Source organism: Chiloscyllium plagiosum, chromosome 41 (genome assembly GCF_004010195.1).
Source record: "Chiloscyllium plagiosum isolate BGI_BamShark_2017 chromosome 41, ASM401019v2, whole genome shotgun sequence".
Classification (NCBI taxonomy): domain Eukaryota; kingdom Metazoa; phylum Chordata; class Chondrichthyes; order Orectolobiformes; family Hemiscylliidae; genus Chiloscyllium; species Chiloscyllium plagiosum.
Genome location: NC_057750.1, coordinates 16,902,739 through 16,928,590, shown reverse-complemented (window position 1 = coordinate 16,928,590; position 25,852 = coordinate 16,902,739). Strand labels below are relative to the sequence as shown.

Sequence of the window (25,852 nt, the reverse complement as noted above, 5' to 3'; positions counted from 1 at the left end):
AAGCCTCAGTCCCTCAGCTTTTCCTCCAAGACCTTTCCTCCATACCAGGCAACATCTAGTAAATCTCCTCTGAACCCTTTCCAAATTTTCCACTCTATTTGACACCCCTCAACCCAGCTCTGCAAATTACTATGTCCAACCTAAACATCCTTCATCACTACCCACAACTTAGTGTCATGTGCAAGTTTACTAAACCATCCTTCTACACCCTCATCCAGGTCATTTATAAAAATGAATGGACCCAAAACAGATCCTTGTGGTACACTAGTAACTGAACTCTAGGATAAATATTTTCCGTCAACCACCACCCTGTTATCTTCAGCTCAAAAATTTCTGATCCAAACTGCTAAATCACGCTCAATCCTGGATTATTGTTCAATTACCTACTGTGGGGAACCTTATCAAATGCATTCCTGAAATCCACACAATTGCTTTACCCTCATCCACCTGTTTGGTCATCTTCTCTAAAGGTTTGAGGCACAAGCTACCTTTCACAAAAAGATTGTCAACTATCCCTAATCAACAGTTTAATCCTCTTACAACCCTTTCCAACACTACTCATAACTGAAGCTCACAGGTCTATAATTTTCAGGGTCATCTCTACTCCTAGGAGGGAGCAACATTTGCTATCCTCCAGACAGGACACTTTGTTGACAATGACAACAAAGATCAAAGTTAAGGCACAGCAATCTCCTCTCTGGCTTCCCAGAGAATCCTAGGATAAATCCCATCCAGCCCAGGGGACTTTTTTATGCTTGCCAGAATTGCTAACACCTCAATCCCATCTAGTCTAGTAGACTGTATCTCCGTATTCTCCTCAACCATTGAAAAATATTCATTTAGCTCTTCCCCCATCACCTGACTCCACACAACTTCCCACTTGTTTGACTGGCCCCAATTCTACTCTAGTCATTTTTATTCTTTAGTTGACAGGTCACATTCCTGCCAAATACACCAGACAATGACTTAAAGTGATAATGCTAGAGAAATTCAGCTCTGATAGCATGAGAAAATTGAATCTAATCACTCAGATTTCCAGAATAGTTTATGTCAGTCAACTCAATGTTAACTGTTTTTCACTCTTCACAGCAGCCCTAGTGTTTCCCCAGCCTTGTTTCAGATCCAGAATTGGGAATATTTTGTTTTTAACAATCCAAGCAGTGCCTCTTTCAGAGCCATTACTACTGAATCTCACATCCTGCAATTACCATTGGACCTGAAGCAGAATTGGATTAGTCAAATAGTGGCTCCAAGAGGAATAACTTCTCACCAAACACCACTTTGTAGTGAACAGATGGTAGGAATTATGGCAATCTCCATGTGCCTGAATAGAATTCTAACAACAGTCAACACCATCTGACACCCTATCCACCACCTTTAACTCACCAGGCATCTTTCAAACCCATGACTTCAGTCACAGACCAGAAAGACATGCTTGGGATCAACTCCACATCAGCAGCAGGGTGGCTCAGTGCCAGACCCAGGTTTGATTCCATCCTCAGGCAACAGTATATAGTGTGCATACTCTTCCCCATGTCTGCATGGGTTTCTTTCCACAGTCCAAAGACATGCAGTTAGGTGGATTGGCGATACTAAGCTACCTATAGCATCTAGGAATGGGCAGCTAGTGGGTTAGCCATGGGAAGTACAGGATGACAGGGATATGATCAGGATTGGGTCTGTTTGGGTTGATTGTAAGGTCAATGTGGACTCAGGGCCAAATGGTCTGCTTCCACACAAAGCAAGCTTGATTCTCACTGGGAATATAAGCATGGGTTCTTCATGGTCAAAATCCTGGAATCCCAATAGAACTGATGTATGAGTGACTGCAGTAGTTCAACAGCAATAGTGCTAGTCTATCCAGCTGACCCAAATGCTTAAGAAACCAAGCATATTTCCAATTTATCATTTCACTTATGATCAGAGTTTGTCAACTTAGAAATTGGAGCTAACAGATGGAGGTGATACAGGATTTCAAGAATGACTAAAAGCACAGATAAACATCTTCAGAGTACAAACACTCTACCATAACAATTATCAGGTAGTTTTCCCCAGAAAAAACAAGATCATTCTTAGCTGAAGAATGTTCAAGGCTGATAACAAGGACTTCTGATCTGATCTTGAATACCAGTTACACCTTTTTAAAAAAAGAATGTTTCCTCTAGTACAAGCTATACAAAATCATTTTAACTTACTAATTTGAACAGACCCAGTTAAAAGCTCCCATCTGTCTTGATGAAGATGCCAACTCAGCATTTCAGACATCTTTAATAGATGCACCAAAACACCACTGCCCTGTGGCTGACCACTTCAACTCCCATCCCCAAGGACAAGCAAGTCTGGGCCACCTCCACTGCTAAATCCAAGTCATCCAATGCTGGGAGGACAAACATCTGCTGTCTTGTGACCCTCCAACCACATGCATTAACATTGATTTCACCAGTTTCCTTATCTCTGCTCCCCACCACAGATTGAACCCTCCAACTCAGCCATCAACCTGTCCTGCCTGTTTTATCTTCCTTCCAATCTATCCATCCCACTCTCCAACTATTACCTTCCCAGTTACCTTCTCCATCCCACCCTCCCAAATTCTCATTCCCTTCCCAGCTACATTCCTGATAAAGCACTCATGCCTGAAACATTGATTGTCTTGCTCCTCAGATGCTGCCTGACCTGCTGTGCTTTATTAGCACAACACTTCACTGCCTTAACTGTTCACCCAGGCACTGGCAGGAGACCCTTCCCTGCAAGTTCATAGAGTGTCAGGTTCATATCTCCTTGAAAGTAGAGTCACAGGTAGATAGGATAGTGAAGGCAGCGTTTGGTATGCTTTCTTTTATTGGACAGAGTATTGAGTACAAGAGTTGGGAGGTCATGTTGCAGCTGTACAGGTCATTGATTAGAACACTATTGGAATATGCATGCAATTCTGATCTCCTTCCTATTGGAAAAATGTTGAGAAACTTGAAAGGGATCAGAAGAGATTTAAGGATATTGCCAGGGTTGGAGGATTTGAGCTACAGGGAGATGCTGAACAGGCTGGGGCTGTTTTCCCTGGAGTGGAAGAGGCTGAGGGGTGACCTTGTAGAGGTTTACAAAATTGTGGAGGGGGATGGATAGGATAAATAGACAGTCTTTTCCCTGGGGTGGGGGAATCCAGAAGAGAGCATAGGTTTATGGAATCAGCTGCCACAGGAAGTGGAGGCTGGTACAGATGCAACATTTAAAATGGCATCTGGGTGGAGATATGAATAGGAAGGGTTTGGAGGGATATGAGCCAGGTGCTGGCAGGAGACTAGATTGGGTTGAGATATCTGGTCAGCATGGACAGGGTATGTTTCCATGCTGTACCTCTGGAACTCCCAAGTTTCAGTTCATAAAATCTTCTCAAAGTCCATCTCTATGGTAGCAAGAATCACAGGCCTTGCATTAAGGTTCAAGTGTGATTGGCTATTGAGCCTTTACCCCTAAAGAACAGTTCAAAATGCAACTTTAAATTGGACAATCATTTCTTGGGACTGGAGACTACAGCCACTGCTAACATGTACAGCATTCTGGTCATCTCCAATTACAAACATTCCCAGAAGGCAGTCTGGCTCCCCAATCAAAACAGCTATCCAGACTTCAGAACAGGTCAAACAACCCCTTCATATCTCTTCTGGGGAAAGAATCTAGAAAATAACCTCAGACATTTGTAACAGTGGTAGCCATGGACTCAGTTGTAGGGCTCCCCTGTAAAACAGCAAGAACATTTTAAAGTGACTGTAGCTGAAGCAGTGAAGTGTTGTGCTGGAAAAACACATCAAGTCATTGACTTACAATATTTGAGCTTGGTTAGAGTACAAACTTCCCCCACCCCACTGGAGAGACTCTTTGGCCTCATTCCAAACTGGAATAAACCAAGGATTATGCCACTTTTTCCTGTTTTTCAAACTGGAACATGTACTTTTTAAACCTTGTCCACCCTCATCCAACACAGCATCTCCACATCAAGATGAATTATAAAAATTTTAAAATCAAAAGATAATTACTCTTACCAATTGCAACTGTTGCACCAAACCTGGTAAGGAACAATGAAATGCAGGTGATCACAGCATTTAAGCTGTGAATTGTTGGCACTAACTGCAATTGATTTAGTTAAGCTCAGCATTTTACTGTGAAATTGCAGCCCTTTAAGAGTACCTTAACTTACTCATGGAATGTGGGTATTGCCAGCTAGGCAAACATTTATTCCCATTCCTAACTGCCCAAAGGGCATTTGAGTCAACCATTGCTGTGGGTCTAGAGTCAAATAGGCCAGACCAGATGGCAGTTTCAGGACTACCTGGTCAGATCCACACCCTCCTAACAACCCACCCTTTCGTCCTGGCACCTTCCCCTGCCACTGCAAGAATTGCAAAATTGGCACCCACACCACCTCCCTCACCTCCATCCAAGGCCCTAAAAGGAGCCTACCACATCCAAAGTTTTACCTGCACATCCACCAATATCATTTATTGTATCCATTGCTCCCAATGCGGTCTCCCCTACATTGGGAGACTGGATGCCTCCTAGCAGAGCTCTTTAAGGAAGATCAACCACACCACCCTGTGGCCCAACATTTCAACTCCCACTCAGCCGAGGACATGGAGGTCCTTCCCACCACACGCCTGGAGGAAGAACGTATCATCTTCTGCCTCAGAAGACTTCAACCCTAGGGCATCAATGTGGACTTCACCAGTTCTCATTTCCCCTTCCCACCTCACCCCAGTTCCAAACTTTCAGCTTGGCACCATCCCTATGACCTGTCCTACCAACCTCTTTTCCACTATCCACTCCAACCTCCTCTCTGACCCATCACCTTTATCCCCTCCCCTACTCACCATTGAGGTCTATGCTCCTTTCTCCCCACCTCCATTTATCTCTCCACCCTTCAGGCACTGCCTTATTCCTGATGCAGGGCTTTTGCCCAAAGTCACTTTTCCTGCTCCTCAGATGCTGCCTGAACTGCTGGGCTTTTCTAGTGCCACTTTCTAGAATCTGGTTTCCAGCATCTGCAGTCATTGTTTTTACCCAGATGGCAGTTTCCTTCCCTAAAGGACTTCGTAAACTAGTTGGGTTTTCTCCAACAGTTGACAATGGATGCATGGTCAGACTCAATTCCAGATATTTATTGATATTGACATGGTGGGATTCAAACCAGAGTCCCCAAAACATTACCAGAGTCTCTTAACAGCCCAGCCATCTGCCCTTGACAGGCAAATACCATGCTGGACACTTTGTACCCAGAAGGTTGTGCAGTTTGTACTGGGGCATACAATGTTTCAGCATTAGCACCAATGTCAACTGACTGAAAGTTACCTCAAAATCATTGAAGACCTCAACTGTAAGCTTATGGCTGTAGTGTTTCTCTCCTCACTGCTTAATCAGCTGAGCATAACCTTATTGAATTAATTACAAACTATATTCTGCATCTGTAGTAGGTAAAACTGCACTAATTGACAAAAGATTTGAGAAATCTAATGGACATGTAGTATGCAATTTCATTGAAGTACATGAAAACTAATCATTTAACAAGGACAATGAAGCTCAACTGGACTTACAAGTGTTAACATTTCCAGCTATTCATTTAAATGGGCTGATGTACTTAATTCACAAGTCGTACTTTCAAAAGACAGATCAGAAATCAATTAACAATGCTATTGTACATATCATTCACAATGGGTTTCCATTCCTGCCCCACCATGGTCTTTAGAAATCACAAGAGGTTAGGATTCTACTCACTGGTGTAGAGAAGAGAATGAAAGGTGATTTCATTGAATCATAGGATCTTTAAGGGGCATGACAGGGTAAATGTTGAGGGGATGTTCCCCTTCATGGGAAGGGGCTAAGACCAGAGGACAGTCTCAAAACTAGGGAGGCACCAATTTAAGATGGGAAGGAATTTTGAGGTCTTTGAAACTCCTTACCATGGAGCTAGAGGGGAAGTTAGTATATTTACAGCTGATTTGCAATCAGTAAGGGAATCCAGGATTTGAGAGCGCAGGAAAGTGGACTGAGGAATGCTGGATCAGTCATTATGCTTTTGAATGGTGGAACATGCTCAAAAGGCCATAAGACAAGACGACAGTGAAAGTAAGGCCATTTGGTCATTGAGTCCACTCTGCCATTTAATCATGGCTGATGGGCATTTCAACTCCACTTATCCACATTCTCCCCGTAGCCCTTAATTCTTTGACATCAAGAATTTATCAATCTCTGCCTTGAAGACATTTAGCATCCCGGCCTCCACTGCACTCCGCGGCAATGAATTCCACAGGCCCACCACTCTCTGGCTGAAGAAATGTCTCCGCATTTCTGTTCTGAATTGACCCCCTCTAAGGCTGTGCCCACGGGTCCTAGTCTCCTCACCTAACAGACAATTTCTTAGCATCCACCTTTCCAAGCCATGTATTATCTTGTAAGTTTCTATTAGATCTCCCCATAATCTTCTAAACTCCAATGAGTACAATCCCAGGATCCTCAGCCATGCCTCGTATGTTAGACCTACCATTCCAGGGATCATCTGAGAATCTCTGCTGAACACACTCCAGTGCCAGTATGTCCCTCATGAGGTGTGGGGCCCAAAACTGGACAGTACTCCAAATGGGGGCCTAACCAGAGCTTTATAAAGTCTCAGTAGTACATCACTGCTTTTATATTCCAACCCTTGAGATAAATGACAGTATTGCATTCGCTTTCTTAAATCAGATTCAACCTGCATATTTACCTTGAGAATCCTTGACAAGCACTCCCAGATCCCTTTGTAATTTGGCTTTATGAATTTTCTCACTGGTTTAGAAAGTAGCCCATGCTTGTATTTTTTTCCCCAGAGTGCAAGACCTCACATTTGCTCACATTGAACTTCAGCCATTTCCTGGACGACTCTCCCAAACTGTCTAGATCCTTCTGCAGCCTCCCCACTTCCTGCCTGTCCACCTATCTTCGTATCATCGGCAAACTTCGCTAGAATGCCCCAGTCCCTTCATCCAGATCATTAATATATAGTGAACAGCTGCAGCCCCAACACTGAACCCGGTGGGAAACCGCTCGTCACCGGCTGCCATTCCAAAAAAGAACCTCTCATCCCAACTCACCTTCTGTCAGACAGCCAATTCTCAATCCATACCAGTAGCTCACCTCGAACACCATGGGCCCTCACCTTGCTCAGCAGCCTCCCGTGTGGCACCTTAAAGGCCTTTTGGAAGTCTAGAAAGACCACATCCACTGGGTTTCCTGGTCTAACCTACTTGTCACCTCTTCAAAAGAATTCTAAGAGGTTTGTCAGGCATGACCTCCCCTTAGTAAATCCATGTTGACTTGTTCTAATCCGACCCTGTTCTTCCAAGAATTTAGAAACCTCATCCTTAATGATGGATTCTAGAATTTTACCAACTGAGGTTAGGCTAATTGGCCTATAATTTTCCATCTTTTGTCTTGATCCTTTCTTGAACAATGGGGTTACAACAGCAATCATCCAGGACTTTCCTGACATGACTTTTGAAAGATCTCAACCAACACCACTGCTATTCCCTCAGCCACCTCCCTCAACTCTAGGATGCAACCCATCAGGGGCAGGAGATTTGTCCATTTTAAGACCTTTTAGCTTTTCTAGCTCTCTTTTGTAATGGCAACCATACTCCACTCAGCCCCCTGACTCCCTTTAATTGTTGGGATATTATTCATGTCTCCCACTGAAGACTGATGCAAAGTACAAATGTTCACCAGCTATTTCCTTATCTCCCATCACTAGCCTTCCAGCATCAGTTTGAAGTGGCCCAATGTCTACTTCTGCCCGTTTGTTTCTTATGTAGTAAAAGTTTCTTTTACTATCATTTCTAATATTACTGGCTAGCCTACCTTCATATTTGATCCTCTCCTTCCTTATTTCCTTGTTATCCTCTGTTTTTGTAGCCTTCCCAATCTTCTGATTTCCCAGTGCTCTTGGCCACTTTATAGGATCACTTTTTCTTTGATACATTTCCTGACTTCCTTTGTCAGCCATGACTGTCTAATCCCTCCCCAGTGAATCTCTTTTCTTGGGGATGAACTTCTGTACTGTGTCCTCAATTATACCCACAAATTAACATTTTTGCTCTACTGTCTTCCCTGCTAGGCTCTGCTTCCAGTTGATTTTTGTCAGTTCCTCTCATGCCCTCAATTACCTTTAACTGTAACACCATTACATCCAATTTTGCCTTCTCCCTTTCAGACTGCAGACTGAACTCTACCATATTATGATCGCTGCTTCCCAAGTGTTCCCTTACTTTAAGATCTTTTATAAAGTCTGGTTCATTACTTAACACTAGGTCCAAAATAGCCTGCTCTCTTGTGGGCTCCATGACAAGCTGTTCCAAAAAGCCATCATGTAAGCATTCCAAGAATTCCCTGGCAAGATTTACCTAGTCCACCTGCATATTGAAGTCCCCCATGATCACTGTGACCTTGCCTTTCTCACATGCCTTTTCTATTTCCCAGTACATGTTGCACCTCTGGTCTTGACCACTCTGAGGTGGTCTGTACATAACTCCCATTATGGTTTTTTTTGCCTTTGTGGTTCCTCAATTCCACCCACAGACTCCACATTATCCAGCCCTATGTCATTCAGTGCCATAGATTTAATTTTGTTCTTAACTAAGGTCACCCCGCCTCCTCTGCCCACCTCCCTATCTTTTCAATAAGAGTAGCCAAACCGCCTACTCTTGGTCCAATTCCTTATGGTGTTACATTCAAACCCATGTTTAAGTTTTGGCCATATTGCCAGCGTATTAATTCATAGGGTGGCTTGGGAGATAAAGCCTGTATAAGGCCCAAAAAGATAGAGGTCTAAACTTTGACAGTTGAAGTCAACTTGTATAGAGCACAAATGAAACGAAGCATGATCTGGTAAGCAGTCACTCTAAGGGAATAGGAGATGCAATTTTTGTGCAAATAGGAAATGGTCATGACTTGAGCAACTGCCTGAATTGCAAGTTTCTTTGGAAAGATCAAAGTTACAAAGATAAAAGAAACAACATGGGGACAATGGACAACAGCATTGAGCCTAGTAAAGGTGAAATTCAACTTTTGGAAAAAGAGAACAGTGAAGAGGAACAAAACTGAAGTCTGCAGGATCCAGCTCTCCACAAGGAAACTAAACTTGTTAAACATTGGGAGAGATTGTTTAAAAATCCAACTATTTTCAAAAGTACAACCTAGTCTTGAATCAAGACTGCATTTTAAAGCAGTCACAGGACAAAGACTATCAATTCCAAGCTGCAAGGAATAGAAATACTGAACTGCAACCACATGAACCAGCAAGAACTGTCCACAGTCTAAAACACTTCAGACTTATGGTTGTGCAGCCCCAATTGCTAAGAGGTAATGTCAACAACATGTACAAGTCAGATTCAGAGATGTACAGCATGGAAACAAACCCTTCAGTCCAACTCATCCAAGCTGAGCAGATATTCTAAATTTAGTCCCATTTGTCAGCATTTGGCCTATACCCCTCAAAAATCAGTCCATTTCCCAAAAACAGGAAACATCAAGCAGCCTTTAACAGGTGAGGTAATAACTGGGAACAATGCAAAAGCCAGGACTTTGATGTAATGGCTTTCACAAACTTACTAACGCAAATTGTACTGCTAGGGTTTAGCATTATAGATAATTTGTTGAGGAGGGGGAAGGAGAGGAGGAGAGGCAGGAAGGGCAGGGGAAGATAATCTAGTGGTCCAGATGAATGCTGCTGTGCTCAAGTGCACAAATCCCACTGCAAAGACCTAGATTTTAATGGAATTTAATTCCAGTAGAATTGAAATATTGTAATTAGTACTGGCATCTAATAATCAATCTGCAATGTCAAAAACTCATCTGGTTCAGTAGAGTCCTTAGAAGAGCAAACCTCACCCTCTCATACCTAGGTCTGGCCTACATTAAAATTCCAGAACCATTGCAAACAGTGACTTAACTGTCCTTGAGTAGTAGTTGTGCTGAAGACAAGTAACAATGCTAGCTTTGCCACATCTCAAAGTAAAAAGCTGCTGGACAACGAGTGAAAACCAAGCAGATGTGCACTGAAGTCCTTTTGCACCACACTTGGAGGACCAAAGCAATTCCATTCCTCCAACTATATCATTCCTTATCTATTAGTGGTATTACCAGCATTGTTACTTTACAGTTACTATTTTTCCATATCCAGAGAGCAAAACCAAGGTGAACTAACCTAGGATAAGCAACACTAGCATTAAAAACAGTACAAACCAGCAGGAATAGATAATCTAAAAAGGTTTAGCACAAAAGCTAAATGTTGACTATATTCAACACCAGAGGGAAAAAGTGAGGACTGCAGATGCTGGAGATCAGAGCTGAAAAATGTGTTGCTGGAAAAGCACAGCACATCAGGCAGTATCCAAGGAACAGGAGAATTGACATTTCAGACATAAGCCCTTCAGGAATCTGAAGGAGGGCTTATACCCAAAATGTCAATTTTCCAGCAACATTTTTCAGCTATATTCAACACCAATGCTTTGAGGTGGAGCCTTAAACAATGTTTATAGGGGGCATTATTTTGAAGAAAACTAGAGTACAGAGTTACAAATTGAATAGCCAACCCTCCATTAGCAATTCAATTAGAGGTTTTAATTACTTTTGAATGTATAGGCAAGAGTTAAAACCTCATTAGACCCCGATAAGTGGGTTGATAAGATGGGTGCGGTTAATTGACACCTCCTAGGCTAGCCACTCATACACCTTACATCACCAAGTTATTGTCAGTGAATCACCAGACTGAACCCAAGGGCTCTAGAAACAACATTAAAGACATCGACCTTAAGAAAAAGGGTCTTAAAACAGAAGCCCATGACCCCGAGTGTAGGAACAGACCTGGACTAAGCATCACTGAGTACTTCAGGGGAGATATTAAACACTGCCGTCCAAGGCCCACAAACAGCCTTACAGGAGGAACATGGTGTGTGCACACATTCACACCTATCCCCCCCCCCCCCCAAACAAACAGGAACAAAATATACTCCAACTTTACCGTCGTTTTGTGACAATAAGATACAAACATTAACCCAGGAACTAAAACCTCACCGGAATTAGTTGTATTAAAACCCCGTATCGGAATTAGAAGGACCACGAACGAGCGAGATTTGAAAGGAAGGAGGAGTTTGGAGAGGAGGAAGGGACTGACTGCTGCCCCTAGCTCCTGTACTTACTATTCCGGATTCATGGCTGACATCACTCACACACAGCGAGACAAAGAATGAAGGTCCTTGGTAAAAGGCGTCGAGCAGAGGAAGAGTCTCGGGGCCTTCTTTGGGCCTAGCGGTGACAAACCCCTCTCCCTGAGGCGACACAAGCCGCAGCCGCGACAATGTCAGCACAGGCTGAAGATGGCGGCTGGCTGGCTGGCTCAGGGGCAGCCCGTCTCCAGCTGATCGCTCCAGCAGCTGAGTATAACCCCGCCCACGGCGCCCACCCCGCCCCTTTATCCTGACGGACGGCGGGGATGCCCAATGGTGGCGCCCAGCGCCTCGCAGCACCGGCCAATCGGAGCAGCGTAGGGGCGCGGACTCCACTGCAGCTGGTCATGATGTCATGCTTGAACGTGGCAAGGGGATCACGAGAGCAACAAGGTCACGTGATACCGGTCTTAAAGGGGACTTGTCTTAAAGAGGAATGTCTCTTCAATGAGAGACTCTCAAAAGGAATGTCTTAAAGTGGAATGTTTCTTAAAGGAGTATGTCTCTTAAAGAGAAATGTAACTCAAATAAGTGCCTTTTGTGGGGAATTCCCTTCAATGAGAACCTCTCAAAAATGATTGTCTGAAATGAGTGTCTCTTAAAGTAGAATCAAAATTGGTTAGGAACCAAAAAAAACTGCAAGATGCTGGAATTCAAATTAGACAGGCAGGAGGCAGGAAGAACACATCAGGCCAAGCAGCATTAGGAGGTGGAGAAGTTGACTTTTCAGGTGTAACCTGCCTGGCCTGCTGTGTTCTTCCAGCCTCCTGCCTGTCTATCTTAAAGTAGAATGTCTCTCAAAACAGAATGTCTCCTAAAGGGGAATATCTCTTAAGGGCGAATGTCTGCTAATTATGTGCCTCTTAAACTTGAATTTTCTCAAATTAATAAGTCTTAGAGCTGTACAGCATGGCAACAGACCCTTCTATAGAATAGGCAAAAGTGGGTACTGCAGATGCTCGAGATTAGAGTCAAGATTAGAGTGGTGCTGGAAAAGCACAGCAGTCAGGCAGCATCCGAGGAGCAGGAATCCTGATGAAGGACTTTTGCCTGAAATGTTGATTTTCCTGCACCTCGGATGCTGCCTGACCTGCTGTGCTTTCCCAGCACCCTTCTTTAGAATAGATTAGAATCCCTACAGTGCGGAAACAGGCCATTCAGCCCAACAAGTGCACACCAATCCTCTGAAGAGTATCTCACCCAAACTCTCCATTTACCCCCAACTAATGCACCCAACCTACACCTCCCTGAACACTATGGACAATTTAGCATGGCCAGTTCACCTAACCTGTACATCTTTGAACTGTGGTAGGAAACTGGAGCACCCAGAGGAAATCTGTCCATGCTGACCAGATATCCTTAATTAATCTAGATCCATTTTCTAGCATTTGGCCAATATCCGTTCACACCCTTCCTAATCATATACCCATCCAAATGTCTTTTAAATGTTGTGGAGATGCCAGTATTGGACTGGGGCAGACAAAGTTAAATATCACAGAAGACCAAGCTATGGTGCTGCTCTGAAAGTTTCTACTCGAAATAAACCAGTTGGGCCTGGTGTTGTGTGATTTTTAACTTTTAAATGTTGTAATTGTACCAGCTTCCAGCAATTCCTCTGGCAGCTCATTCCATACACACACTACTGTCTATCAGAAAAAAAGAAAATGGAGAACACTTATGGTCACTCAGGCAAGTAGTTAAGGAAAGACAATATGAATCATTAATGGCAAATTATGCTTAACTAATTTTATTGAACTTTCTGATAAAGTGACAGAAAGGCTTGGCAAAGTAATGTGGTTGATGGACTTCCAGATAGCATTTGATAAAGTGCCATAGAATAGACTTGCCTATGAAGGTGAAGCCTATGACATAAGAAAGACGGTAGCAACATAGATACAAAGTTCCAACGACAAGTGATCTTGGAAATATTAACTCTGTTTTTCTCTCCACTGACACCTGCTGTGTTTCTCCAGCACTTTCCTTTTGTTTATTTTATATCTCTAGCAACTACAGTACTTTGCTTTTGTTTCAGTTGAAACAAAGTTAATTGAGTGTCATGAGGTAGAGTACTGGTGAGGAGTTAGTTTTCAGGCTGGAGGAAAATGAACAGTAAACAGGGGTTCCCTAAGACTTAGAGCACAGCTTTCTTGATCTATATTAATTACCTAGAATTTGGTGTCAGGGCACAACTTCAAGATTTGAAGATGACACAAAACTTGGTAGCATTTTGAACTGTGAGAAGGAATGCGATACACTTCAAGTTAACACAGACAAGTTTGTGGAATGGGTCATCAGATGCAATTTAATGCTGAGAAGTGTGAAGTAGTACATTTTTGTAGAAATAACAAGGAGAGGTCATACAAAATTTTAAAATATAAATTATATACTTACATGAATAAAATATAGAATTCTAAAAGTGTACAAGCGCAGTGGGAGTTGGGGGGGTTACTCTTTATGCTCATTACAGAGTTATCATGTGAATGCTTCATTACATTAAATAGGGCAGAGAGAGCACTTTGCAGTTTTAATGGGAAGGTAGAGAAATACTTTAAACAAAGATGGAGGGATGGAGATTGTGTACAGAGCCAGGCACCAGGGACCAAGCAGCCTCATTCTGTATTCAAAAATCCAAAAAAGGCAAGGCTATAAGGAATAGAGTTTGAGGCTAATTTTATCAAAAATTCATAATACAACATACAGTCCCTATATAATTCCTAGCTTGAATGCCATGCCAATCATATTTATCCAACAACAACTTAAAGTTATATTGGTCTTCTAACAGAATAAAATGTCCAAGGCAATTCACAGGATCATTACGAAGTAAAATTACAGGAGGTCTTGTTGTGTAGTGGATAGTGCCTCTACCTCTGAGTTAGAACATCCACATTCAAGCCCCACTCCAGGACTCTATTACCAAGGAAATTTCATTCATAACACAGCCACAGTGCAACAACCCTCAGGCGCTATGCCAGGCAGCAAGAGCACAAGAGTTTTATGGTGAGATAAAACCACACAGTATCTGCAGCACCAAAGCCTCTCTGTGTTAAACAACTCTACATGCAGACTCTTGACTTTTGCCTCATGACAAACGTCCTCCTGTTTGAGGGTCTGCAACTTTTGATAAAAGCAACACTCGACACCATGCCTCAATAGGTAATTTTAGATTAATTATTCAATAGCTTTGTCAAGGAATATAAGAGCATAGAATTATGAGCAAGAATAGGCCATTCAGCCTTTCACTTTTATAAGGCCTTGGCTTAGAGACTTAATTCCTCTTTTATGCCAAACCTTCATAGCCCACAACTCCTCAATATTTCAAAGACCTATCCACTTCCTCTTTAAATACTTTCAGTCTTGGGAAGGTTTTAAAGAATGCCTTAAAAAACAAAGGGAGAGTGAGAGGCAAATCAAACAGGATACGACTGACAGAACAACTCATGTAATTTGCATTCAATCCATTGCACAGGTGAAATATTGTATTCTAGCAACAATCATTTTGGTTTCCTCATTGTACTCTTTTCTCCAATGTTTTTAATGTGAAGCAAATAAGATGCATTTAGCACCTTTCATGACATCATGGCACTTCCCAAAGTGCTTTGCTGCCAGTGAAGTGCTGGTTCAGAAGATTCAGATTGGATTCAAAATGTTAATTTTGTTTCCCTTCCCACAGACACTACCAGACCTGCTGAATTCCTGTGACTGGTTCCAGTGTAGCCCTTACTGTGACATTAGAAACATGACAGACAATCAGTGTAAAGCAAAGCCCAAAAGCAATGTTGCGATGACCAAATCACCTGGTTCGACTGGCTCTTCTTCAAAATGTCGGCAATAAATTATTTGTACCAACCTGAGGGGCAACTGGGATCTTGAAGATTCTGCCTCAGCACAGTGATTTGGAATCAGCCAGGATTATGGCCTGGACTCTCCCGGAGACCCCACTGACTCAGAGCTCAGATTGCAATGTTGTCGGTGAGCACTAACATAGTGCCCGTTGTGATGGAGATCTAGATTGATCCAGCCACTCTCCCAGCTAACACATCCAGATGTTGGATGTTGTTTAGGCACATTCCCACCTGTTATATTCTTTGCTGCTTGTACTATGCAAATAACAATAACACCAACTGACCCCCCCACTCCCCTGTCCCTTAAGCAGTTGGGGGTTACATGCTTCCCCACAGCCCTCTCCAAACCTCCTCTCTCTCGGCCCTGGCTACTTTGTCCTTCTTTATTTTTTCATATGATGTGGGCGTCACTGGCAAGGCCTGCAATTGTTGCTGATCCCAAATTGCCTTTGAAATGATCAGACTCAGTGGCACCTAAAAGGCATTATTAGTGAACCAGATGGGATTTTAACAAGAATCGATGATCGTCGTCGTGGTTACCAATTTAAAATAATGTAATGGAGAATGTTAGACCAAGTCCCCTAAAGGGTTAATTGTAATAGTCTGTGACGTCATAGAGGGAAATGACAGCTGCTCATATGATCTGAGGGTCTAAGAGAAAGTAATGAGAAGGAGCGGGTGTCAGAGGCTGTTGTTGAAACTGAATCTGTTGCAGAAAAATATTAGAGTATTTTATAGCCAGCAATCTTCAGGAACTGTTGAATGCACTTTAACCCAACATACTAGCTTTGCTGCAAACTTTATAATGTCAGATTTATTAAGTGAATTTAAACCCCACCAGGAACCATATTAGAATATAAATCCATGCCTGTAGATTATCAGTCCGAAACAATACACCAGTGTCCCTCCCTGCCATCTCAGCTCTGATTCTGTAATCTCTTCCGAGAATGGGATGACTAAAGAAATTGAGGGTTTGGTTAAGAAAAAGAAGGAAGCATATGTCAGCTATAGACAGGATAGATCGAGTGAATCCTTAGAAGAGAATAAAGGAAGTAGGAGTATACTTAAGAGGGAAATCAGGTGGGCAAAAAGGGGACATGAGATAGCTTTGGCAAATAGAATTAAGGAGAATCCAAAGGGTTTTTACAAATACATTAAGGACAAAATGGTAACTAGGAGGAGAATAGGCCCCTCAAAGATCAGCAAGGCGGCCTTTGTGTGGAGCTGCAGGAGATGGGGGAGATATTAAATGAGTATTTTGCATCAGTATTTACTGTGGAAAAGGATATGGAAGATATAAACTGTAGGGAAATAGATGGTGACATCTTGCAAAATGTCCATATTATAGAGGAGGAAGTGCTGGATATCTTGAAACGGGTAAAGGTGGATAAATCCTCATGATTGGATCAGGTGTACCCTAGAATCTGTGGGAAGCTAGGGAAGTGATTGCTGGGCCTCTTGCTGAGATATTTGTATCATCAATAGTTACAGGTGAGGTGTCAGAAGACTGGAGGTTGGCTAACATGGTGCCACTGTTTAAGAAGGGTGGTAAGGACAAGCCAGAGAACTATAGACCAGTGAGCCTGACGTCAGTGGTGGGCAAGTTGTTGGAGGGAATCCTGAGGGACAGGATGTACCTGTATTTGGAAAGGCAAGGACTGATTAGGGATAGTCAACATGGCTTTGTGCGTGGGAAATCATGTCTCACAAACTTGATTGAGTTTTTTTGAGGAGGTAACAAAATGGATTGATGAGGGCGGGGTGGTAGATGTGATCCATATGGACTTCAGTGAGGCGTTTGACAAGGTTCCCCATGGGAGACTGGTTAGCAAGGTTAGATCTCATGGAATACAGGGAGAACTAGCCATTTGGATACAGAACTGGCTCAAAGGTAGAAGACAGAGGGTGGTGGTAGAGGGTTGTTTTTCAGACTGGAGGCCTGTGACCAGTGGAGTGCCACAATGATCGGTGCTAGGTCCTCTACTTTTTTTCATTTACATAAATGATTTGGATGCGAGCGTAAAAGGTACGGTTAGTATGTTTGCTGATGACACCAAAATTGGAGGGTGTAGTGGACAGCGAAGAGGGTTACCTCAGATTACAACAGGATCTTGACCAGATAGGCCAATGGGCTGAGGAATGGCAGATGGAGTTTAATTCAGACAAATGCGAGGTGCTGCACTTTGGGAAAGCAAATCTTAGCAGGACTTATACACTTAATGGTTAGGTCCTGGGCAGTGTTGATGAACAAAGAGACCTTGGAGTGCAGGTTCATAGCTCCTTGAAAGTGGAGTCGCAGGTAGATAGGATAGTGAAGAAGGCATTTGGTATGCTTTCCTTTATTGGTCAGAGTATTGAGTACAAGAGTACTGGAGCCCTCCTGAAGAAGGGCTTATGCCCGAAACGTCGATTCTCCTGTTCCCTGGATGCTGCCTGACCTGCTGCGCTTTTCCAGCAACACATTTTCAGCTCTGATCTCCAGCATCTGCAGACCTCACTTTCTCCCTGGAGTTGGGAGGTCATGTTGCGGCTGTACAGGATATTGGTTAGGCCACTGTCGGAATATTGCATGCAATTCTGGTCTCCTTTCTATCGGAAAGATGTTGTGAAACTTGAAAGGGTTCAGAAAAGATTTACAAGGATGTTGCCAGGGTTGGAGGATTTGAGCTACAGGGAGAGGTTGAACAGGCTGGGGCTGTTTTCCCTGGAGCGTCGGAGGCTGAGGGGTGGCCTTATAGAGTTTTACAAAATTATGATGGGAATGGATAGGGTAAATAGGCAAAGTCTTTTCCCTGTGGTTGGGGAGTCCAGAACCAGAGGGCATAGGTTTAGGGTGAGAGGGGCAAGATATAAAAGAGACCTAAGGGGCAACCTTTTCACACAGAGGGTATTACATATATGGAATGAGCTGCCACAGGAGGTGGTGGAGGGTAGTACAATTGCAACATTTAAAAGGCATCTGGATGGGTATGAATAGGAAGAGTTTGGAGGGATATGGGCCAGGTGCTGGCAGGTGAGACTAAATTGGGTTGGGATATCTGGTCAGCATGGGCGAGTTGGACTGAAGGGTCTGTTTCCATGCTGTACATCTCTATGACTCTATGACTCTAACTCAGTTGGCTGGAAGATTGTTTGCAAAGCAATATGATGCCAACAGCGTGGGTTCAATTCCCATCACTGGCTGAGGTTACCGTGAAGGACTCTCCTCAACCTCTCCCTCCCCTGAGATGTGGTGGCCCTCAGGTTAAACCACCACCAGCCATCTCCCTCTGATGAGAGAGCAGCCCTATGGTCTGGTAAGACTGTAGCGACTTAACTTTAACCTAGACCTCATGCAGAGTTGCCAACTAGGGTTGCCACATCTCAAATGCAGTTTTGTTCATTATATTTAAAGAAGGCAGTTTGGGGGAAGAACACAGTAATGAGCGGGTTGTCTGATGAGGATAAGTTGGACAGGCTCGGTTTGTTTCCACTGGAGTTTCAAAGGTTGATGGGGAGGAGGGTTGACTTGATTGAAGTTTTGAGAAGATTTGTAGCTCAGGTTGAGGTTTTGGATGTAGGTTTGCTCGTTGAGTTGCAAGGTTCATTTCCAGACGTTCCGTTACCCTACTAGGTAATATCTTCAGTGGGCCTCAGACGAATGCTGAAAATTCCTGCTTTCTATTTATATGTTTAGGTTTCTTTGGGTTGATTGAAGTGTTTAATATTCTGAATGGTTGTGACAAGGTGGATGTGGAAACGATACTTTCCCTTGTGGGTGAGTCCAGGACCAGGAAACACTGTTTTAAAATTAGGGGTCGCACTTTTAGGATGGAATTGAGGAAAATTGTTTTCTCTCAGATGTCTGTGTAACTTTGGAAGCCTCTACCTCAAAGTTAAAACTCACACGACACCAGGTTATAGTCCAAGAGATTTATTTGAAAGTACAAGCTTTCAGAACGCTGCTGTGACCTATGTACCTTGTCCCACTAACTACCTGACAAAGGAGCAGTGCTCTGAAAGTTCGTGCTTCCAAATAGACCTGTTGGACTATAACCTGGTGTTGTGTGATTTTTAACTTTGTCCACCCCAGTCCAACATCGGCGTCTCCAAATGCTTGCCTGTATGTGACACTCGGGATTGTTTGCTGGGATTGAAAATTAACCTCCAAAGCAACCACGAAGAAACATGATAAGGGGCATTGAAGGAAATGATTTGGAGGAAAACATGCTGAACTCTGACAAATGGGACTAGATTAGGTTGGGATATCTGGTCGGCATGGACAAGTTGGACCGAAGGGTCTGTTTCTGTGCTGTACGCTTCTATGACTCCATGACCTTTCGTTGAATGATTTTAAAAAGGTGAGCCATGAGAAATCAATGTCAGGGACTGACCAAAAATTAAACCTGAAAGAGTTGCGGATGCTGGAAATCTGAAACAAAAATAGAAATTGCTGGAAAATCTCAGCAGGTCAGGCAGCATCAGTGGAGGGAAATCAGAGTTAACGTTTCATGTCCAGTGACCCTTCTTCAGAACTGATGGTAGCTTGGAAAAGAATGGTCTTTACACAGAAGGTGGGGTGAGGGGAGGGGGGAGAATAAACAATAGGTGGAGGTAGAGCCAAAAGAGAGAGAAAACAGTTGGACAGATAAAGGTGTGTTTAAAGGTCAATCCAGGGGAAAGCATAGCTACTAATGGAGACAATTAGTGGCTAATGATGGGTGATAAAAAGGCCTGGTGTGGGAGGGGTGGGGAAAAGCATGGGGGAAGGTGCTCCAGTCCTAAAATTGTTGAACTTGACATCGAGTCCAGAGGCTGCAGAGTACCCAAATGGAAAATGAGGTGCTATTCTTCCAGCTTGTGCTGAGCTTCGCTGGAGACATGCATCAAGACTGAGACAGAGAAGATGGTGGGGTGTTGAAGGGGCATGCAACTGGAAGCTCAGGGTACTTTTTGTGGATAGAATGTAGATGTTCTCTGAAGCAGTCACCCAGTCTGCGTTTTGTCTCCCCAATATAGAGGAGCCAACATTGTAAGCAATGAATATAGTACACTACACTGAGTGAAGTACAGGGAAAACACTACTTCATTTGGAAGGTGTACTTGGGGCCTTGGATAGTGAGGAGGGAGGAAGTAAATGGGCAGGTGTTATATCTTCTGCAATTTCAAGGCAAGATGCCATGAGGCTGTGGAGATGTGTTGGGAGTGAAGGAGGAGTAGACCGGGGTGTCCTGGAGGGAATAGTTCCTGCAGAAGGCAAGGAAGGGTAGGGGAATATGGTATCTCACTGGAGGTGGCGGAAATGGCAGCTGATGATCCTCTGGATGTGGATGCTGTTGGGATGGTAGGTAAGGATAAGGGACACCCCATTGCTGTTGTGAGAGGGAAGGAGATTAGATTAGATTAGATTCCCTACAGTGTGGAAACAGGCTCTTCGGCCCAACCAATCCACACCGACCCTCCGAAGAGCAACCCACCCAGACCCATTTCCCTCTGACTAATGCACCTAACACTATAGGCAATTTAGCATGGCCAATTCACCTGACCTGCACATCTTTGGATTGTGGGAGGAAACCGGAGCACCCGGAGGAAACCCACGCAGACACGGGGAGAATGTGCAAACTCCACACAGACAGTCGCCCGAGGCTGGAATCAAACCCGGACCCTGGTGCTGTGAGGCAGCAGTGCTAACCCTTGAGGTGTGGTGTGGGAGATGGGTCGGACACGGCTGAGGGCCCTGTCAACCACGGTGCTGGGGAATCCTTGGTTGAGGAAGAAGGTGGACATTTCAGATGGCCCATTATTGAAGTTGGACTCATCAGAACAGAAGCGATGGAGACTGGGCATCAGGGAGAATGCAATGGAGTCTTTACAGGAAGCAACGTGTAAGAACCGTGGGAGTCAGTGGGAGCCAGCTTATCTCCAGAAATGGAAACAGAGATGATGAGGAAGGGAAGGGAGGGGTCAAAGGTGAACCAGGTAAAGATGAGGGCGGTGTGGAAATTCGAAATTGAATAGATAACCCTTTCCCATTCTGGACAAGAAAGGGAAGCAGCACCAAGGATGTCATCAGTATACCAGAGAAAGAATAGTGGATGTGGGCCAGAGTAGGACTGGAATGTTCCACATACCCAACAAAGAAACAGCCTTAACTGGCTCTGACCAAACAGACAGACGCCTCAGCAGTAGGCGGAAGGATCTAGATCCACATAGACTGATATACATACTGTAAAGGAGATCTGAAAGGCAAGTTCTTTTAACACACAGGATGGTAAGTGTCGAGAATGCGCTGCCAGAGGAGGTGGTGGAGGCTGATACTATGGCAACATTTAAGAGGCATCTTGTCAGATACATGACCAGGTAAAGAATAGAGGGATATGGACCATGTGCCAGAAAAAGTGTTTTAGTTTAGAAAAGATGTACTGTTTCAGCTCCAGGCTTGGTGAGTTGAAAGGCCTGTACCTATGCTGTTCTTTGTTGTTCTGTAGATTTCTAAGTATCCCCATCACAGCCTTCCCAAAACCTTCATATCATGCTCCTCATTCTGTTCAAGAAGCAGTTTTACAAATAGCCCACATAACTGTTCCAAATCTGTGAATCAGTAAATACTATCAAAGAACACAAATTAATCTAGCCCACTCTATCATAATGATAACTGATTGTGGAAGTTAAGCATGAAATCATGGATGAACAGTTGCAGGGAGTATTCCGCCATCGGTGCCAAATTACACAGCATTACATGCATTTCTTCCAGTACAGATCCTGAGGCAAGTATGAGAATGGACAATGAGTAACTATTATTGTCTTTTCATCACGAGATCATAAATGCAGAATATTATTTCACACTAATGCACAATATTTATTTTTTCAACATTAATTGTGGGGCTGCGGAGTTTGAAGGTTCCCCTAGACCCAAACGCTGATCTCCCTCAGTTCAGTATTGGGTTCCCAATTCAATGCTCTGCCTTGCTACTTCTGTCATTGGTCACTGAGGTGGCCATCTTCCCACAGCCAATTTTAAAGCCACTTTGATACCTGATTGGTCAGAGCCAGTTAAGGCTGTTTCTTTGTTGGGTATGTGGACTCTCATCATCTCATTTCTGAAGGGTTCCCATTTTCCAACCATCCCTTTACCTGCGAACATCTGTCCCTAATCAGCTTTTGAACATTCTTGCCTAATACCGTCAAAATAGACCTTCCTCCAATTTAAATTTTCAACTTTTAGATCTGGTCTATCCTTTTCCATCACTATTTTAAAACTAATAGAGTTATGTTCGCTGGCCCCAAAGTGCTCCCCCACGACATGATTGGCAGCAAGGGCAGAACAGCTTCAAAGGGCTGAATGGCCTGTACCTTATGGAGTGACAGATGATGAGACTCCAGTGCTTTAACTGTGGCTGTAACGTGTGGTCTGTACATTGCTCACGACGGGTTTAATTTCTCTGCTTGTGACAGAGTGGGAAGTTGTGTATTGATCCAGATTACGCTACAATATAAAAACTTTCAGATTTTAGTTCATCAGTGTCCAATTTTAGCTCAAAGGATGCTGAAATACTTCCATTACAAATCAACTGAGTCCAAAGGAGAAATTTGCCAATATCTCCACCATGTCTTGCTGTCACCCATTGCCCCTGACCTGCATTATAAAACTTTGTTTGAACAGAAATCTACCATCTGACTGACTGGAATCTCTCCTTTCCACAAAAGGGAAGGTATAAACAATTATAAAAGGATGTGTTTTTGTTTCAATCCTGCCTTGTTGTACAGAGGCCATCTGGGATCCATCGTTCGGTATCTGCAATTGTTTACTAGCCCTTCTGCACTTGTTACCATGCCTGTAAAATCTATAACTTCTTTCCTGTTGATGGTCACCATTACATCAATAGATTCTACCTTCTTTTAGGGTCCCAGCATGAGTTTAGGAAGCACTTTGAAATCTTCCAATGGTTGCCCTTTCAGTGGTTCAACAGCAACAATTTCTGAACCAATTATTTTCATGAAACCAATTGAACTCTCTGTGCTACCTTAAGAATGTTGAGGTCAAGACACATGTGTAGTCTCAAAAGTAAGACGTGCTGGTTACAAACTATGTACACATTTTCAACTCACTTACACTTTCTTTATTGCAACGTTACTCGCAGCATTTCTTGCTCGAGAGATTTTCCATCTGCAGTCTCATTTCTATAGGCTATAACTTCTATTACTGCAGCCCTGGTATTTAATCTGTGCCAATGCTATAACAAGGTTATTTTGTCATTTTTTTTGAGAGGGGGCGTAAAGGCAGAGGTGCTGATATGTCTGAATGTGGCTACTTTAAACAAAGGCAGGGAAGTGGCCAGTTCTCCCAGTTCACGTTCTTTTCTAGTTTGGTTTGTTTTACCAGGCAGTCAGAATCTACTGCAGCAGAGAAGTTGTTACTATGTGAAAAGGTTCCATGCTTCAACAGATGTTTCTTGCCTGACTCTTTTCTCTGCAATCTCTCCTGCCTGTAAGAACCAATGTTTGAATTTACCATTTGCTAACGGGTGTGTTTTTGGGATATCACGGTATTGGAAAAATTTCAAGAGTACATTAAAAGAAACATCTCCTTCATTAAGTTGCGATTTCGAGTCAGTTATGTTTCCAAACAGTTAAGTTATTCTGAATTCTGTTTTCTTTTGTTTGTGTATTAACCATAGTGTGTAAATAAATTCTGTATTGCTTAAAGTGCAGCTGCATCAGTCCTGGAATATTCACCATACATCTGCCTTTAAAATAAGAAAAATTTAGGGATACCTTCTTAAACTGTTTTGAGGGAGTCTAGCCTGGTCCATGACAGATCTGATAGGACAGTGACCTATGTCAGCACTGAATCAACTTTGACATTAATACTGTAGTTTGTCTAATGACAAGTTTTGTCAAAGTTAAATTGGTTAAATCACCATTCATCCCTAAGAATTCTTGGGATATCTTTTCTAAAAGAGGAGGTTATGCTGCAATAACCTCTTTGCATAAATAAGCATTGTATTTTTACTGCTCTGAAAAATTCCCTACTTTCAACAAGATGTCCAATCCTGTGTCCTGTTTGCTCCATCCTTGACATTAATTTTACTGAGAATATTGCTTATCTTTCGATTTCTTCTTGTTTGATTGTTTACTCTTATTATTTTAAATCTGCAACATCTCGATGCGGTTTATCCTATTTTCCTCAAAGATTTAATGATTCTGTAATCGATCCAGACTGATAGGTTTAAAACTAGTAATCTTGCAATGAATTAATACTATTAATTTTCTTGAAGTTTCTTCAAACTTTGAAGCTCTCTCTAATAGCAATCTGCCATTTTTTTTTGACTGAAAGCACTTAAAACATTGCTGGAATAGATTTTATTCTTGTCTTCTAATCAAGAATTAAATTCTGTGTTATGCCACTGCTGTTGTATTTTAATTCTTCTAAATTATAAAGTTTGCTAACAGCAATACTGTGTCTCTTCACATTTTGCTGAGAGAGAGGAGTTTCTCCCCCCTTTTTTTAACAATCAAAATGGTGGAGGTTTTCTGCCTTCTGCAGCCAAAATGGCGAATTCCTGCTTCTTCATGCTCAAAATGGATATGTTCTGCTTTTCAGGGTCTAAAACTTTGCATAATTTTAAAGTTTGTGGCTGCAGCCTTAATTAATCTTTCTGCCAAATTCACAGTTTAAAATATAAATGCCCTGATCTTATCATAATTTCTCAGTTCTTCAATTTTCTTCTATTCTGTCTTCAAAATCTTTTCAATAGCCCTCTTGTTGCTTTAAATGTACTCTGAAATTTTTCTGATACCGCAATTAATATTCGAGTACTTGTTCAATCTATTATAACTGTACATCGTGGAGCCTGATCACAATGATTGATTGTTTTGAACGGTGGGTGCTCCCATTTCCTCCATCCTTCCGTACTGGTCCTTTGTGCCATTATTTGTGGTGCAGGAGTAGACCATTGGCCCTTTCTCCTTGCTCTGCTGTCCAATAAGACCATGGCTGATCTGATTGTAACCTTGAATCTATATTACTGTCAACTCTGATAACCTTTCACCTATGAGTTTAACAAGAATCAATCAAGCTCCACTTTAAAAATATTCCACGACCTTGCTTCCCCCACTTTTTCAGGAAGAAAGTTTCAAAGACTTATGAGAAACCTTTTTTTTTTAACCTCATCTCTGCTTTAAATGGCTGACTTCATCTTTACAAGCAATGGCTCCAAATTCTATGCTCTTCCATCCTTTGTCTATCCACCCAGTCAAGGCTCCTCAGGATCTAATTTCAATCAAGTCATCTCTTACTCATCTCGATAAATACCCTTCTCAAAAGAAGACCGAGTTTATTGTATGAAAGTAATAGGTACTAGTTAGTTAGGCATATTACAAAGACCATTGGGAGCCAGAGATGACATGTCTGTCTCCATCAGGAACTTGTGCTCAACTGCCAATTCCCTACTGGAAAACTATGATTCATCACCAGATTGGGTGAAGCTTAACCGAGCTACAACATTATTGCTTTTTGAGTCATTACCTTTTGTAACAATCACCAGGGAATGCAGAACAGGCTGGGTGTCTTTACTTGGCTTTGGAGGAGGCTGACTGACTCCCTAATAGAGGTTGTTAAAATGATGGCAGAGTTGGATGGCGTGATGGCAAAGATTTTTCTACTTGTGTAAAAGATCAAAACCCGAGCCATAAAAACTCACAGAGGGCGTTGGCCTAGTGGTATTATCACTAGACTATTCAACCATCATAATGTTCTGGTGACCTGGTTCTCATCCTGCCATAGTA

General features: G+C 42.8%; 1 protein-coding gene across 1 annotated transcript in view; it reads right to left on the bottom strand.

The window, feature by feature from the left end:
• LOC122542895 (ras-related protein ORAB-1-like) overlaps positions 1-11,441 on the bottom strand; it is a 49,391-nt gene extending 37,950 nt beyond the window's left edge. Inside the window, exon 1 of the mRNA XM_043681024.1 lies at positions 11,217-11,441. Coding sequence (XP_043536959.1) covers positions 11,217-11,239 — 23 coding nt within the window. The 5' untranslated portion in view covers positions 11,240-11,441. The remainder of the gene's footprint in view (positions 1-11,216) is intronic.
• Positions 11,442-25,852: the final 14,411 nt, after the last annotated feature.